Consider the following 18,205-nt stretch of genomic DNA (forward strand, 5'->3'; position numbering starts at 1 on the left):
TGATTTTCAAGTCTAAATCCCAATTAAGTCTACGCATTGCCTTTACTTTTAAGGGTTGAGAATAAATTTCTTTCAAGTAGTGGCTTGGATCACTAAGGCACTTGGCGAAAATAAATCCCACCAAGTACTTACTATGCCTTGCAAAAAGGACAAGACCAAAAACATGAGAATGAAATCATGTCATGAAGTCATGTGAGATGCACTCATGTAATATACTTTATTTTTTCTCTCTCCCTTATTCCAATAGTTAAGGTATCTGAAAATTTGTATTTTTCTTTTTTTTTGGGACATGTAAATATATATTTATAAATCAATAAAAATACACCATATTAGATAATTTGGGAAAAATCCCATTCCCTTTTGAAAAATAGGATCATCGTGAACTTGTCCAAAATTTCGTTGAAATCCAGTCATGTGACATATCATTGGAAAGATCTTGAACAATAGAATCTAGATCTTCAATCCCCAAAAAACTTGGAGTTGGCATGTTTAAGATATATACAAAATTAAATGCAGTGATGGATTCCCAAAATATGAGATTTTTGCCAAATTATCTAATATTGTGAAACTGACTCTAGAATTCAACATCCTATCCCTACCCCCACATCTCTATTCATTTTTGTTTAGCAATTCACATAACTGATTCCATCTATCCTCCTCCAATACAAAAGAGGATTGTTCCCAAGACACATGATAGTTCAGCAAAATAGATTCAGCCTCCATTAATGCTTCAGTGGTGCACCCTCTAGGGGTCTGTTTTTCCAGCATATCTCCCTTCCTTGACCAGATCTTAATAGTGGGCCTTGTCCCCATTGGAAAAGGTTAATGTGGAGAAAAGGTTTTGAATTTTTGCCAGCTACCCCACGAATGCACACCTTCAACGTTTAACCTTCTTGATCAGGAGCAAGCTTGATTTTTGATTGACATCATGCAAAAATAATTGTCATCATCGTTAAAACAAACGTACAAGTAAACGGTGAAAAACTTGGAGTCCTCATCCCTGTCAAAAAAAGCAACCTTGCTCAGGAGTGGAGTGGTACGATAAATTAAGTGGTTTACATAAAAATTTTTAATTTGAAATATTTTCTTAAAAATTAAGATGGTACTGAATTGACCATTCGAGGGTACACACAATTATTAGAGGGTCACAATTATTTGAAGGTATTTTGAGAAATACTTTGAAACTTTGCAAAACCTTGAGATTTGGAGATTTTTCCTTATAAATAATTTCACATTCTTTAGATAAAGGTATTCCACTTTTTGGGAAGATTCTTTTTTTCAAACACTGATAATGTGATAAATTGTTTTTTTTCAAATACTGGTACGCACAATTAGACCACGGTATCTCTGGACACCGCAATTATTCAAGGGTCACGGCGCACTCTTTTGACTCGGGTCACGGGCAACCCCGCACGCGGCACAGGTATTCTTGTCCGGTCTGTCTGATTACAGGATATCTCACGACCGGGAGTCATGAGCGTTGCGATTCTTATCTCGAGAAACAGGATATTGTGCATTCTCTAATTACACAAGAATCTTGAAATACAGCTTGCAAGAGTTTCATCATGAGGGGGCGCATCGTCTCTCTATTGTTCTGTCTTGCAGTCTTCATGTTCTTGCCTGCTCGTTCTGCAGCCCAGCCAGGTGTGCACTGTCCTACTAGTGAATTCAAAAAATCCAACTTTATACACCTAATCCAACTTTAAATACCTTGAAGGAAATGAATACCTTCAAAACTTCAAGGGGGTTGTAGTAGTAAATCCTTTTAATCTTCAAAATTTTCTAATTTTTTTAAATTTTTATTTCGAGCACTGAACTGAGTGTTTGGTTACATGCATGTTGCTAGCTGTAGATATTGAGCATTTGGTTACAAGCATCAACTGTGGGGGAAAAAACTATTCTGATCCTACCACCGGGATTCAATGGGTTACCGACACCAATAATACTGATCTGGTGGATCATGGCATCGGTGGTGAAATTGAAGGTAGGCTGCAAAATTCAACAAGCGTGCCGCTCAGAACCCTTCGGTACTTTCCAATAGACCCCAGGAACAGCAAGTTCTGCTACTCTCTGTCGGTTGAGAATGGCAGCACGTACATTGTGCGTGCCTCTTTCCTCTATGGAAATTACGATGGGCTGAACCATCCTCCTTCATTTGTGCTGCTTCTCAATTACGATGTATGGGTTAACGTGACCACCACTTCTAATTCAACGGCTGATCCCACCATGCATGAGTTCATGTACATTTCTCAGCAACAGAATGCGATTGTATGCTTGGCTCCGCACCCAAACAGCAGCGACACGCCTTTCATATCCAGCTTGGAGCTCAGATCTCTCAATTCCACCATGTACGTGACCGCCAGCGGCGTTTCGAAGGGTGCCCTCAAAATGGGATATGGACTTCTCCTCTCGCACCGCATAAACTACGGTGCAACAACAAATGACCCAATAAGGTATGTGGCATCTTTCTCCCTTTGTTAGCCTGTTTTTGATCTCTAGTTGGTTTTGATCATGTTTTGTATTAGTTAATGATTACATACATGTACATGGCCATCAAGGTGAAAATAAGGGCCTATTATCGTAACGTAAAGGTAGATGGTTTGCTGAATATATGTTCTCTGTGTATATGAAAGTATAGAAAAATTGGACAAAGCTTTTAAAAGTGTCTGTGAACATGTATGGTGTTTTTAGCAATTTTAACTTCACGACCCACTCAAAATTAGTGATTTTGGGTGATTTTATACATTTTAAACCACAAAGTTTCCTTCCTTGTTAAATAGCCCATAACTTTTTGAAGAACCTCATAAAATATCCTTTGGGATAAGGGCTCTATTGCATGTGTCGACTAATGTCATTGTGAGGCGACATTGGCATGCTCTATTTGTTGCCATATGTGCGGAACTTCTTTGATATATATATATACTACTCAAATTGTTATTTATTATTTCCTTGTTCTGTTTGATACACTAGATAGATGGGGGAGGGTGATATTTTCCACTATGAGCATATGTAATTAATGCTTCTCCATAATAGAAGCTATAAATAATGATATTTTTATATATTACTCTACTACACATATATTGTTGAAAAAAATCAGTGCAACTCTAATTTTAATAACTTTTAAAGAAGTAAAATATCACATCTTTAGAGAAATTATAAAGGATATCTCATTTTTTCATCTATTATTGTTTTTTGTTCTTTTGTATAGCTATCTTGTATGGTTGTGTTAGTATCTTATAGTTGCAACTCACAATGACTATAACCTTGGCGCCGGATCCACAAGAAGCCCTTTTCCAGACACTATATGCCCCAAGAAGGATCCGCAAGTTACAGAGCAAAGGTGCACTTGGCTCATTTCAGGCTTAATCTAACCTTCCTGCACATTTCCAGGAACATTATGAGGTGTGTTATGTGTTATTATTTCTTCTCGAGCACACTAAAGTCATCCACAAACACCCTCATGAAGGTGGTCAGATATTCATGGAATATTTCCTAAAACATCCTTTGGAATATAGCAGGAGCATTTTTCAGCTCGAATGTCATCACATTGGAGGCAAATGCCCCCAATTCTATCAAAAAAGCTGTCTTTTCTTTATCTTCCTATGCTATTTGCACCTGATTGTACCCATTGAACCCATCCAAAAAAAGAGTATGTTTCATGCCCCCAGCTCTACAGCATCCAGCAAGGAATCAATGAATGGTAGTGGGAATGGATTTGCTATAGTGGAAGCATTCGACTTCTTGCGGTAGTCAATTTAGACCCTAAGCTTCCCATTCTTTCTCAAAACAATAACTATCACTGACAAAACAATCCGCCCTATCCACAGGATATATGAACCCTAACTTCAGTAATTTGTGAATCTCTTACTTCACTAGTTTGGCATAGTTTGGGTTTATTTTGTATCTGCTCTATATTATTGTTGTTGCATCTTCTTTCAGGTTAATTTTATGCTCATAGAAACTTGGATCAATCCCCTTCATGTCATAATAGCTCCAAGAAAATACATCCTTGTAGGAATTAAGCGATTCTAGGAGTCTCCCTCTAAATTCTTGATTTATCTTGGCACTAATTTTGATTGTCTTGGGTTGCTAATCGTCTCCTAGGTTCACCTCTTTGAGCTCATCTTCTTAAAATCTGTTCCTTTTCCCAAGATTGACTTCCTCTTGCTTTAGAGCTACCATGGCTTTTTCGTGTTCCGCTTGAAATTCTTCCACATTATCCTAAGTGTCCTCTTCCTCTTTATGAGAGCTTTCCTAATTCAATATCACTTCAGGATGAGCCATTAGAACCTCTCGATCATACTTTTGCACAATCCTCTCTATGTCCACTTCAAACAGTGATAATAGATCTCGATTCTCCTTTAATATCTTCTCTTCGTCATTATCTTCTACCCCTTCTAGGTAGTTTAGGCCCTCTACGTGCATTAGTCGGCTCGCAAGATTTAGCCTATCTTTTAAAAACTGAAATGTAGACTTTCTTTCAACCTCTCCTGATCGTGATCTTGTCCATCTCTCCGAGTTGTGCTTTATCCTTTTGCTCCTGAGCCACGGTCTTGAGAGCCACGGTCTTCCTAGGAGCATTAGATATGCACCTGCTATTTCAGTCATCTTAAGAACAATGAACACAACAATGAAGGCACATCCAACCATTTCCATTTGTTCTCCTCTTATTATTTTGAGAGGTTGGACCCTTCTCTGTTCAGCCATGCGAATCTAGAACGGTGTGGTCTACATGTCAGCAGCAGCACCGACCGGTGATGGCAATTGGAGTCATTGGAGGGCACCGGCGGTCGGAGCCATCGGAGTGGTCGGAGTAGTCAGAGGGCACCGACGGTTGGAGTGGTCGCAGCACATCGACGGTGATGGTGGTCGGAGTGGTCAAAGTAGTCGGAGGGCACTGAGGGTCAGAGTGGTCAGAGCACACTGGCGGTGATGGTGGTCGGAGCGGTCGGTGGAGTGTGGAGGAACTAGCTTCCCATGCACAGGTCACCCACTACTACTCAATTCACTGTCCCGGTGAATGCCAAGAAAACAAAGGTGAGCCTCCGAGAAACACATCCGGCAAGCAGGCTGCTAGGCATACCTCATACAATGATCCTTCTACGCAAACCTTTTGGAGAGATACAAAATAAATAAAAATGAATCAACTAGGCTCTTGGTGGGCACCTTCATCCAACGAGCTGTAGGAAAAAAATGATTTAATAGGGAGCTCCACTTCATTCAGCAAGCTATTTCTTAGAGCTCCTGGGCACTTCATCATTCGAGCAAGCGATCACTAACTGTATTACCACTGTCATCCCCCGAAAAAAGCATCCGGCAATAGGAAGGTTAACACCAACAAAAGCACAAAACCAATCTAAACAATAATCATTGGCCACTTTGTCTTGGCAAAACTTCCAGCACGAAGTCGAGGCATACAAAGATACAAAATGAAACATGGCCAAGGCCAGTACATAAAAGATCCGCTTCTCATCAACAGAAAAGGTCCGCTTCTCCCAAGTATCATCAGCATGTGTCACGGTCTGCTTCTCCCAATTATCATCAGCATGTGTCAAGGCAGCCTCACACATAACTTTTGCTGCATCAAGATAAAGTGAAGGCAGGGGAGGTACCCACTGTTTATACTGCATGCAAGTCCTCCCATGGGATGCATCAAATATGAGGACATTAGCTCTCCCTTCCACCACAGCTCAATGATGCAAGCTACTCTTCCATGCTTGCAAGCAAACATCAATGGCATCTGTTTGTGACAATTCATTGCATCCACCGTAGCCTTATTCTTCAAAAGCAACCAAAGTACATCAGGTTGGCCATAGAAAGCTGCATGGTGGAGAGGAGACAGGGAGGTGGTGCCAGTGAGAGAGAGGGGGCCCGGGGGGTGGTGGGGCTAAGGCTTAAGGGTTAGGGATTCTTTTAAAATTTTAATGTGTTTTCTTCTTGGTGAGCACGGTTTGACAACGGCTGCTGCCATGGGGAGCTGCTATAGATGCTACCGACTAGTGACTGCGGGTTCTTCTACAGATGTAGCCGTCTAGCTCTGCTGGGACACCTGCACAACTATGTTGCATGCTTAATGATGACTCTACTCTAGCTAAGCGCTGCTACAACTACGAGCTATGCTCTCTAATGGCCACCCCCAGCCTCTTCTCTTTGCTTTGACAAAATCCACCAAGCACTACATCGACAGCCTTTGCTGCAATTGAGAATGGCCACTGCCCATTCTCCTCTCTGGTGACTAGCTCTGTTGTGCTTTGATGTGCTCTCCGACATCCACCACCAAGCTCGGGTTTCTTTGTTGTTTGCCCCTGGGCTCTACTCTCTGCTACACAATGTGATGACTTCTGCTCCTCTTCTCTTGGGGGGAATGGCCACATGCTGCACTCCAAGTCCATGCTTGTTGTGCTTGACGGCCACCCCACAACCACCTTTCTCTTATGGGATAGCATCCGCCAACAACAAGGGCTAGCGGGAGTGGTTGGTGAGGGGGGAGTGGGGGACCGGGTGAGAGTGAAGCAAGGGGGGCCGTGAGGTGGAGACTCCTGGCTTCCCGTCCACATCGTCTATCGAAGATACTTTTCTGTTTTACATCTACCCGGCTACTACATTGGTTTTTACAAGAAATAAGATTTGTGCCCCAGAGTTTGTTGCCCAATGGATATATTGGGTGGTGAGACTGGGTAGCGGCTGATGGCTTGATGGCTCGATGGCCACCAACATGTGTAATCTGATGTTTTATGGTTCCCACCCCTTCACACTATCAACAGTATCTATTTTATACACATGTTTATTATTGTCTCTTGATAGTCTCTCTTTTAGAGGCAAAATTTTAAGAGTAATTAAAGTAGATAAAGTTTAAAGTTTTATAGTTATGGACACGAGTCTCTATTTGATAATACTTATTATTTAGTATGCTAAATATTATAATTTTAATAATACAACAATACGATGCATTCTAATTTTAAGAGTGAATTATGTCTTGATTATTTTATAATTTTTTATATTTTTTGTTTAATATTAAAAATTGAAGAAGATGTTGGTTTAGGCACTAATCCTAGAACCATCAGATTTGAGAAAAAAGTTTCCATGTGTATGTGGATGATGTTGCCATAGGTAATGTTCTAATGCTAGTTGCAAAGTAGAAAAAGAACTACTCAATGACATATTGGGAAGCCCTGGGGTAATGCTATATTTTGTCAACAAGTAGTGTTGTATGTATTGCATGTGCAATGACCAGATACTCCCACCACCATTTGTGGGATCATGAGCTAAATGTTATGATGAGAGAGACACACTAAGGAATAACTGGAGAGCACTTGTAGAGAGAGATAACATGCATGGTCAATTATTTTGAAGGATCCTTGGAATTACGTGAAGCAATGTGATGTCTATTAGAGGCTTGGTGAGCCTACTGCAATAATGCCATTAAATCTAGTCTTGCTACTAAATCATTTCAAAATAGAGATCTAGATTTTGTGGGTTTGTTCAAACCATTAGCACAATACACACATAGTAAGCATGTTCTACTGGCCATAGACTAGTGCACTCACTATGTGAGTGGAATCTAGATCATTAATAATTGATAGTTTTGCCAATTTAGTGGCAAGGTTCTTATACGAGAACACCATGACCAGATTTTTATGTCCTATTTAATTGGTGAGTAGGAGGACATATTCTGAATGATGTGGTTAGAGAACTGACATAACACATGATCATACAAAAGAAGTTGATCAAAGGCTGATAGATGAGAAGAAGGAACTAATCATGTTTTGAAAGATGTTTTGAACAAGATTGTTAATGAGAAGGCAATAAGGTGATAGCTCAAGTGGTGAAGGTGTTTGCCTAGGACCAAGAGGTCCTCAGTTCAAAACCCCCCTTGGAGCTTCCTTAGTGGTATTGCCTATGGGTGGATAAATAAGCATCAACGGGTGGTGAAAATTAGTAACTATGGGAGGATCTTGGGCCAAAGGCGAGTTGAAAAAAGATTATTAATGAGAATAGATCATATGGGACCAAATGCTTCATTCCCACTCCATGGGCTTTCAGAATAGCCTATAAAGTGATTATATAAATGACACCGTTCAACCTAGTGTATGGGGTGAAGGTAGTAGTGCCATGGAGTTAGTCAAAAAGAAAACAAAGATTATCGTATAGTAATCCATGCTTAAGAATGGGAAGTAACCTCACGAGGTGAACTGGGAACAATTGGTGATAATATCCTTTTTCGATGATAGAATAGGATCATAAGCAACTGGTTATTGGGGTTGGGTTCTGTAAGGTCCCTCCCCTTCCTAAATAGGGAAAATCTTGAAGATAGTCTAATAAGTCTAACTTGGGATAAATTCCTACTCATTGACACCTTGACCATGTAAAATACAAGGATATGATTAGTAGGTATGACCTAGTTCTATCCCGCATGGGGAGTGTGGTCTTTCTAAAGGATTTCTAAATTCAACCACTCATAGAGTGATCGACCTTAACTCAAGCAACCTTTATTTTTGACTTTTAGAAACAACACTTTTTTCCTCATCTATGCAAGGCACATCCGCTGACCTAGTCCTCTAGAGTAAGGTTGCCCCCAGGGATTTATTTATATAACGTAGAGCTTTAATTAAATTATTGGAAAGTTACCCGACTAATCAGGTCCACCTATCCATACGATGTTTCCATCAAGGCATTTCATCCTCGTACTTTTCACTCAACTTACGCGTTAATTTGTTTTCTAATTAATCCTATCACACTATTTGACATAAACAAACAAGTTTCTTAATTAAAGGCCTTACACATGGTTCATTTAAACAATCTTTATCAATTATACACAATGTTTACAAACAAAGATTTTTTTAAAAAATAGATACAATGTTCAAAATTATTCATAGCCAAATCCAAGCTCTTTACTTTATTCTGCCGATGATCTAGAATGTGGCCTTCCAGCCTCTATAGACTGGGAAATCCCTATCCCTATGGGACCATACACCTTATCGACAGCTGGTGAGGACTCAAGTTGACCTCTCTCCCTCTCAGGTTGCATCCCTTGATCCCCCCGCCCCTTGATCTATAGAGTGGGAAATCCCTATCCCTATGGGACCATACACCTTATCGACAGCTGGTGAGGACTCAAGTTGACCTCTCTCCCTCTCAGGTTGCATCCCTTGATCCCCCCGCCCCTTAGAGGGATGTCTACATGCTAAGAAGGGGTTACTCACCGCACTAGCCTGGGCCCGTAGAACTAGGCAACATTATAATATTCACTTCCATTTGCAAAATCTCATTCTGCGAATGGTATGAGGGATACCTTGGGTAGACTCCAGGCTTTGCTAATGTCGCCGCCCGGCTACACAAGCACGAAAACGGGGTTAGCGTCGAGGCAGGGAGAATATATACCCGTACTTCTTAATTGAATGAAGATAACGATTTACAAATATCAATCTACAGAATATGACAGATTTCATGACTCACAAAGCAACAATTTCACAAAAATTTTGGTATAAAGAAAAGTGGCATCTTCTTTCTTAACTTCCTAAAGTTAACATTAAAGATTAATTTAAAAAATCTCCTTTTAAATGATGACCAAGCTAACATGGTCATTAATTCCTAGTGGGGCTCCCAAGGGGAGAGATGAGGCGGCATCTGGTGGAACCTCTTGACTCATTGTTGCGCACGTCTCTCGAGGTGATATTTTGGAACTTTTGTGAGGGAGCCATTCTTCCCACCTTCTTGTGGCCCACGACGTCACGAATCCAAGGCTTCATTTGGATCTCAAATCGGAGCTCATTTGCTCAAGTTATGAGCAAAAAACTCCTAGGTATGAACCACCTCTAAGAGCCTATAAAAGCCCTTACTCTACAGGCACCCTGTTAATGGAGGGGAGGTGTCCTTAAACTTAATTTATAGGGAAGAAGGCGGTAGATAGAGGGAGATAACGGGGAGTACTCCCTTAAGTCTTTTCACACGGGGGGGGGGCGGTGCAGGCAGAGCAGCTAAGGACACTCTATCCTCAAGGGTGAGAGGAGGCAAAATATTATACAGAGGGCTTACTTGGAGATGGGAAAAAATGGCTTACTGGAGGAGGGGTGCACTGGCCTGTCGGGTACAGATGTTGTGTAGAGTGTTGGCGGGTACGGGTAGAGCAAGGTGTTGGGTGTCTCGACCACGAGGTACTGGGAGATTTATATAGGTGCGGATATGGGTATGGGTGCAGGGAAAGGAAGAGCAAATCATGGGTGCAAAGAATGGTGTGCGGTGAAAGTACACGGACCTGTGGCTTGCATGGTACTTAGAAAGGAAGGGTACCTGTGCATGGGCAAAAGCTATGGTATGCATGTACCTTCCGGGGCAAAGGCAGCATGGGTGTGCACGTGGCGGTCCATGTGGACCATGCACTAGGGCGATCGGTCTTTACTCCTTGCACGGGCACTGTACAGGTTCCCAAGTGCGTGTATGCCATCTTTTTGGGGTAGGACATCTAACTTGGGGCACCGGCCTCGATATGCATGTCGGAGCGCCCGATGGTGCGAAAAAATGTTTTTGGGCGAAAATGTCCGAGGTGTCTTCTTGGTCGTAGGGGTGCTGACCGTTTGTTAATCGAACATCTGGTCATGCTTTTTTTAAGGTTTAATTTTATCGTATTTTAATTGAAAATAACTAAAAATTTACGTATAGGCTTGATCCGGTGTTCGTTTTGGATACCCTAAAACTCTATATTAGGAAAAATCATGCACAAACTTTGAATTTGGACTCAGAATTCTAAGATTCTAAGTGGAAACAGATATTTTATTAAAATTGTTCATTTTTACACCACAAAAGTCATAAATTCATGGGCATATATTATTATTGAAGATGGGCTTGTTACATCCTTTCCCCCTTAAAGAAATCGAGATGTCCTCATCTTGTCATGAATTTGAGGTAATCCTTTAAGAGTTTCGCTTCATCTTCCCAAGTCGCATCTTCGTTAGGGTAATCTTTCCACTCTACTAGATGTTCTACAAGAGTTCTATTACGGAGTTGTCTTTCTCTAGAATCTATGATCCTACTAGGCTACAACTCAAGGACTCCCTGAGTTAGGATTACAACTTGTTCATCATCAAGAATATGATCCAGACTAGTACATAAGGCTTTAACAAACTTACATGAAATACATTGTGGACCTTGATATGGGCTAGGAGGAGTTGGATCTTATAGGCACTTTTACCCAAACACCTGATAACTATATAGGGTCCACATTATCTTGGATTGAGTTTCTTATATTTCCCAAGTGATAGAGAACTATGCTTGGGTCGCATTCGTGAAGAACTTTGTCTCCTTCCTTTAAGATCGTTTTAGACCTCCTTGTGTCAGCATAATGCTTTTGCCGATCTTGAGCAACTTTAATATCTTTTTGGATTGCCTTGGTCTGTTCCTCCATCTCTTCGAGCATTTTTTTGGATGCCTCAACTCTTATGGTTGGATCAGAGAAATTTAGAGGAGATAAACATTCTTGTCCACCATAGAGTGCTTTGAATGGTGACATTCCTATGCTCTGATGACTCGGTGGGGGGGGGGGGAGGGGGGTCACTCTAAATATGTAAGCGTAGCACATGGGTTCAATAGAAGGGGGTTTTAAAATCCCTTTTTTGCATATTTTTTACATATTATAGAAGGGTACCATAAAAATAAAGGGGTATTTACAGATTAAATAGAAAAAGGGTGGGTTTTATTCATGAAAAATTTACAAATAATGGGTTTTTGAATTAGGCCTTGAACACACATTGATATAGAGAGTTTATATATAGTGAATCCCCCGAGTGTGATGATAAGATGTATTATAAGGGAAGTCTACCAAAGGAAGGTATTGAATCCATCTTTTTGGTTCTCGTCCACAATATTCTCTAAGAATGTCTTCAATTACTTGGTTGACTCTCTCAGCCTGGCCATTGGTCTCTGGATAATAAGCTGTACTAAAGCAAAGTTGAGTTTCCAAGGCGGCCTGAAATAAGGAATGCGAGAATTTCGAAGTGAAATCTGAATCTCAATCACTGACTATCCTCTTCGGGAGACCATGAATCTTGAAGACCTCCTTGATGAATAACTGGGTAACATCAGAAGCTTTAAAGGTTTCTTTGTTGGTATAAGATGAGCTACTTTGGTAAGCAATTCCACCACCACTGCTAAAATGGAGTCAAATCCTCCTTGTACAATGGGAATATTTGTGAAAAAATCCATGCTAATGCATTCCCACTTCATCTGGGGGATATCCAAGTGTTGAAGCTTCCCACGCATCTTGACTCTTTCTGCTTTGATCCTTTCACATGAGAGACATCGCTTCAAGTGCTGAATGACACTATTTTTCAAGCGCGCCCAATGATAGCTCCTCCTTACAGTATTCAATGTTTTTTGCATAGCCTGCATGCCCTGCAGAGCAGGGCTATCATGATCTTCATGGAGGATTAGCTTGTTTACAGCAAGATCCTTATCAATACATAGCATGTGATTGAACTAAAGACTCCCATCATGGATGAAGTACCCCTTGATTATATTTTTCTCTTTCTCTAAAGTTCCTCCTTCTTCTACTAACTTCACCATCCTATGGTAATCAAGATCATGAAATGAGACTTCTTTGACCTTGTCCAGTATGGGATCAATTGGCATCAAAATTGCACTCAAGAAAGATTTGCGGTAGTGCATCCGCTCCCACATTATCATTTTCAGGGTGGAATTTGATGTCAAAGTCATATTCTTGTAGGATTTCAATCCATCTTCTCTACCTCATGTTGACATTAGGCTAGGTGAAGATCAATGTCAGACTCTTGTGGTCAGTTTATGAGATGGAATTCGCCCCTAAGAGACAATGTCTCCATAATTTGAGGCAATGAACAATTACTAAGAGCTCCAAATCACGAGTGGCATAATTTTCTTCATATTGCTTCAACTTGCAAAGAAGTATAAGCCATTGGTCTTCCCTCTTGTCCTAAGACACGACCAAGTGCTAGACTACTGGCATCAGTAACCACCTCAAATGCCCTAGTGAAATCAAGAAGTTCTAGGATTTGGTACTGAGATAATGATGGCTTTGAGTTGATCAAAGTTGACTTGATGGCTTGGCAACCACACTATTTTGCAATCCTTCTTAAGAAGATCCGTTAAGGGTGCAGCTACCAAGGCATAATCTTTGATGAAAATTTTGTACCATCCTGTGATTCCCAAAATCCACGAACGTCGCGGATTGATTTAGGGGATGGCCATTGCAAGATATCCTTGACCTTGGCAGGATCTACCGAGGTACCATCTTGGGAGACAAACAATCCAAGATACTCAATCTGATGAGTAAAGAAGATACATTTTCTCTTCTTGGCATAGAGTTTATGCTTACGTAGCAATTGCAGAACTCTACGCACATGCTCTTCATGCTCGTCCATCTATGTGGAGTATTCTAAGATGTCATCAAAGAAGATACGTAAAAATTTATCCAAGTAGCGAAAGAATATATCTTGCATTAGGCAGTTGAAGGTTTTAGGAGCATTGGTCTGCCCGGATGACATATGATAGTAAACTCATAGTGGCCATAATGGGTATTGAAAGCTATTTTGGGTGTATCTGCTTCCTTGAATCTAATTTGGTCGTAACCAGACCTTAAGTCTATTTTTGAGAAACAATTGACCCCATGAAGCGTGTCAAGAAGTATTCAATGCGAGGGATATAATACTTATTCTTGATAGTGCCTTGATTTAAACCCCGATAATCTTTGCAGAGACGAAGAGTGTAGTCCTTATTTTTTTGGAAAAGAACGGGTGCTCCCCAAGGAGAGCTCCTGGGGCATATAAATCCTTACTCAATGAGTTGGAAAAGTTGCTCCTTAAGCTCAATGGCTTCAGGAAGCGATATTTTATAGGGTGTTTTTGAGATAGGTTGAGCACCAGGGATCACCTAAATTTCATGATCGACTTCTCCAAGAGGCGGTAGCCCTATGAGCTCGTCCACGAAAGATGTCAAAGAATTCTTGGTGCGGCCAAGAGGGTTCTTCTTCTTTACTAGGTTTAGCAGCTTTGTTGAGCTTAACTAGGAAAACTTGTTGTCCCTTATGTGCTCCCTTGAGAAGATGCTTTACCTTTGACTACCCTAAACTTAGGTTTACCTGTCTTTCCCTTAACTGATACTACTTGGCCATGCTCATTTTTAAAAGTGATACTCCCCTGGTTTATAGTGAATACTAGCATTGTTTGTAATAAGCCAGTCCATTTCAAGGATCCAATTATAAATTCCTAATGGCAGGACTCTAAAATGTCCATGAGTTTGTTCAGTACCTAATTCAAAATCAAGGTTTCCTACAAGAATGTTGAGACACTACTTCCTTCCCACTAGCTAGTTCTACAATCATTCTTCTAGCCAGTTTTTGACCCACATTTAATTTTTGTAAACACCTTAGAGAAAGTAATGAATGGGTACTGTGACAATAAACCTTGATGTTCTACCGCCACATGGACGGTGGCACGTTTTTCTTCAGCAATCTCCAGAGTTGGTTTTCGATCATAGCACAGGCGATGCAAGAAACTGCTCCACGACCCTACCACGTCCACTACCTCTTGCACCTTGGTGGATGGGGTTTCCACGGCCTTGATTTGATCTACCACTTTGAGGAAAAGATGATGCTAGCCTGGGACAGTTGGCCCTAAAGTGTTCTGGCTCATTGCATTTGCAACAGAGAGGGGCCTCTCTAGAAGAAGCAGCATATGAGTAGGGAACAAAAGAGTCAATTTGCCTCCCTGGATTGTAGTAGGGAGCATTCTGTTGGGGCTTCTTGTAAGATTGATCTTTAGGGTGTGCTTCAGGGTAAGATCTCTTTTGAGGCTTAGCTTTACTAGACTTCAACTCTTTCACAAGAGGCTTTGCTTGTATAAGAGCATCTTGCACTGTTCTTGGCCTCAATGCTTTGAGGCTAGAATCTAAGGGTTTATTCAAGCCTTGGCAGAAGTTGTCATGGCCGGGGAATACTTCCGAAAGAGTGATGAATTTATAATAGTATTCTTCCAAGGTTAAACTGAGCTCCTTGAGACTAAAAAATTCATTCATCTTGATGAATTCATGAGATGGCGGGAGATATCTTCCCTTAATAGCCTACTTGATATCCTCCCATGTTTGGGAGTGTTCAGTGACTTTCTTGTCACGGCACCATTGCTTCCACCAAAGCTTAGCATCCTTGGTGAGTCAAAATCGTGCAAGCATGGACTGGTTTGCTGCTCCAGTACTGGTAGCTGAGAAATAATCATCCGTTGATTCGATCCAAACCTCAGCATCCTTCTCAAATTTTAAACGTTCCCCCTTAAAGGAGGGAGGTTGCATTTGCTTGAGTAGGAGCTTCTTCTCTTGGACATCCTTATATAGTGCATTGGGAGTTGGAGGCTGAACGTTCCCCCTTAAAGGAGGGAGGTTGCATTTGCTTGAGTAGGAGCTTCTTCTCTTGGACATCCTTATATAGTGCATTGGGAGTTGGAGGCTGAACGTCCTGGTCATCATCGTAAGATTAAATTTTAAGATTACAAGACTCATACTTTACATTACGCACATGCTTTTAAAAGTGAAACTTTTGAAATCATTTTATTTCTCGAATATTTACAAGGATAAAACTTATTACAAAGGTTTGAAACTAATATAATTAGTCTTATTCATAATAAAAGAAAAATCCTAGGCTCAACTAGACATGAGACTAGACCGGTTCACATAGGTAGAATATGGAGCTCGAGGGTTCACTATATGTAAACTCTCTATATCACATGCGTTCAAGGCCTAATTTAAAAACCCCTTATCTGTAAAATTTTCATGAATAAAACACACCCTTCTTCTATTCAATCTGTAAATACCCCCTTTAAATGGTACCCTTCTGTATGTAAAAATTGTGTAAAAAAGGGCTTTTAAGAACCCCTTCTGTTCAAACCACGTGCTACGCTTACAAATTTATGAGTGACCCTCCCCCCCTGAGTGTCGTAGTTTCTAAGACCCAGAAGACTTATGGTAGGGGTGGTAGACTTTGGCTTGGGATGTGTCCCAAAATGGTTACTCTATTAGTGGGTAACACCTGCATTACTTAGTCATATACCGAGCCGTCTTGTGGTATGCAATTCCCATCTATGGTCACAGAATTGTCGGGCCTAGGAGTACCCATGAACCAAAATAAACGGACCATCTTCAACTTTTCAATCCAATGATTGGTGGTAATGTTCCCAGTTTGGTCTACTTAGATAAAAAAATACCTCGGCCCGCGATTCCAAAGGTGATCTCTACCCTACCCGCTTTGGGATATGAGAGGTATGAGGGAGGGATAATCTCTCAAGTATCTACACCATAGTATCACGGAACTCAAAATTTGAAGAGTGACAAGCCGTCTAGAAGATGCACTAGAAGACTAAGAATCTTTAGTAGGCATCAACCTCTTCCTAGAATCGTTCAATCACCAATTTATATTGTTCTAGTAAGTTATTTCATCAATCAGCATTAGGTAAAACATATATTCCAAAACAATCTCTATTGACAAGTCCTAGGAACTAAGATTGGCTCTGATATCAATTGTAAGGTCCCCCTTCCTAAATAGGGGAAACCTTTAAGATAGTCCACTAAGTCTAACTTGGGATAATTTCCTACTCGTCGACACCTTGACCATGTAAGATACAAGGATACAATTAGTAGGTATGACCTAGCTCTATCCCGCAGGGGGAGCATGGTCTTTCTAAAGGATTTCTAAAATCAAACCACTCATAGAGTGATCGACCTTAACTCGGGCAACCTCTATTCTTGAATTCTAGAAGCAACGCTTTTTTCCTCATCTATATAAGGCACAGCCGCCAACCTAATCCTCTAGAGTAGGGTTACCCATGGATTTATTTATCTAATGTAAAGCTTTAATTAATTTATTAGAAAGTTACCCGACTAATCGGGTCCACCTGTCCATAGGATGTTGCCATCAAGGCATTCCATCCTCCCAGTTTCCACCCAACTCACGCGTCAATTTGTTTTCTAATTAACCCTACCACACTGTTTGACATAAATAAACAAGTTCCTTGATTAAAGGCCTTACACATGGTTTGTTTAAATAGTCCTTATCAATAATACACAATGTTTCGAAACAATTTTTTTTAAAAAAAATAGATACAATGTTCAAAATTATTCATAGCCAAATCCAAGCTCTTTACTTTATTCTGTGGAGATGATCTAGAATTCGGCCTTCCAACCTCTATAGGTAGGGAAATCCTACGGGACCATACACCTCATCGTCGTAACTGGCGAGGATCTCAAGCCGGCCTGTCGCACTCTCAGGATCTATCACTTGATCCTCCCATCCTTCAAAGGGATGTCTACATGCTAGGGAGGGCTTATTCACCGCACTAGCCTAGGCTCGCAGAACGAGGTAGCATTATAATATTCGCTTCCATTGGTGATATCTCATCCTCCCAATGGTATGAGGGATACCTTGGGTCGACTCGGAGCCTCGCTAACGTCGTCCTGCCTGGCTACACGAGCACAAAAATGAGGTTAGCATCGAGGCGGGGAGAAGATTTACCTGTACTTCTTAACTCAATTAAGATATTAATTTATAATTAAACTACAGAATGTAACAGGTTTCTTCACTTTTCTTGACAAAACAATAATTTCATAAAAATTTTGGTCTAAAGAAAAGTGGAGTCTTCTTTCTTAATTTCATAAAGTTAACATTAAATTAAAAAAACATCCTTTTAAACGATCACCAAGTTAACCAGGTCATTAATTCCTTGTGGGGCTCCCAAGGGGAGAGATGGGGCGGCATCTGGAGCAATCTCTCTAGACTCATTGTTGTGCGCATCTGTCGAGGTGATACTTGGTGATTTTGTGAAGGAGCCATTCTTCCCGCCTTCTTGTGGCCCATGAGGTCACAAATCTAACGCTTTAGTCGGATCTCAAATCGGAGCTCGTTTGCTCAAGTTATGAGCAAAAAACTCCCAAGTGTGAACTAGCTCTTAGAGCCTAAAAGCCCTTACTAAAGTCACCACTAATGGGGGGGAAGGTGTCCTTAAACTCGATTTGTAGGGGAGAAGACTGCAGCTAGAGGGAGAGAAGGGGGAGTTCTCCCTTAAGTCTATTCACACACATGGGGGAAAGAGCAGCTATGGACACTCTACCCTCAAGGGTGAGAGAAGGCAAAATATTATGCAGAGGGCTTCCTTGGACATGGGCAAAAATGGCTTGCCAGAGGAGGGGTGCAGTG

General features: G+C 40.9%; 1 protein-coding gene across 3 annotated transcripts in view; it reads left to right on the forward strand.

Moving 5' to 3' along the window:
• Window positions 1-1,491: 1,491 nt before the first annotated feature.
• LOC147620533 (receptor-like protein kinase At3g21340) overlaps window positions 1,492-18,205 on the forward strand; it is a 35,947-nt gene continuing 19,233 nt past the window's right edge. The window contains exons 1-2 of one of the 3 annotated variants that reach the window (XM_086825428.1): window positions 1,492-1,644; window positions 1,847-2,453. In XM_086825428.1, coding sequence (XP_086681554.1) covers window positions 1,566-1,644; window positions 1,847-2,453 — 686 coding nt within the window. In that variant the 5' untranslated portion in view covers window positions 1,492-1,565. The remainder of the gene's footprint in view (window positions 1,645-1,846; window positions 2,454-18,205) is intronic. The other 2 variants (XM_086825429.1, XM_086825430.1) reach the window with 2 other exon arrangements.

The sequence above is a fragment of the Cibotium barometz genome, chromosome 31 (assembly GCF_041138505.1).
Source record: "Cibotium barometz isolate CiBa-2024 chromosome 31, ASM4113850v1, whole genome shotgun sequence".
NCBI classification, from domain to species: domain Eukaryota; kingdom Viridiplantae; phylum Streptophyta; class Polypodiopsida; order Cyatheales; family Cibotiaceae; genus Cibotium; species Cibotium barometz.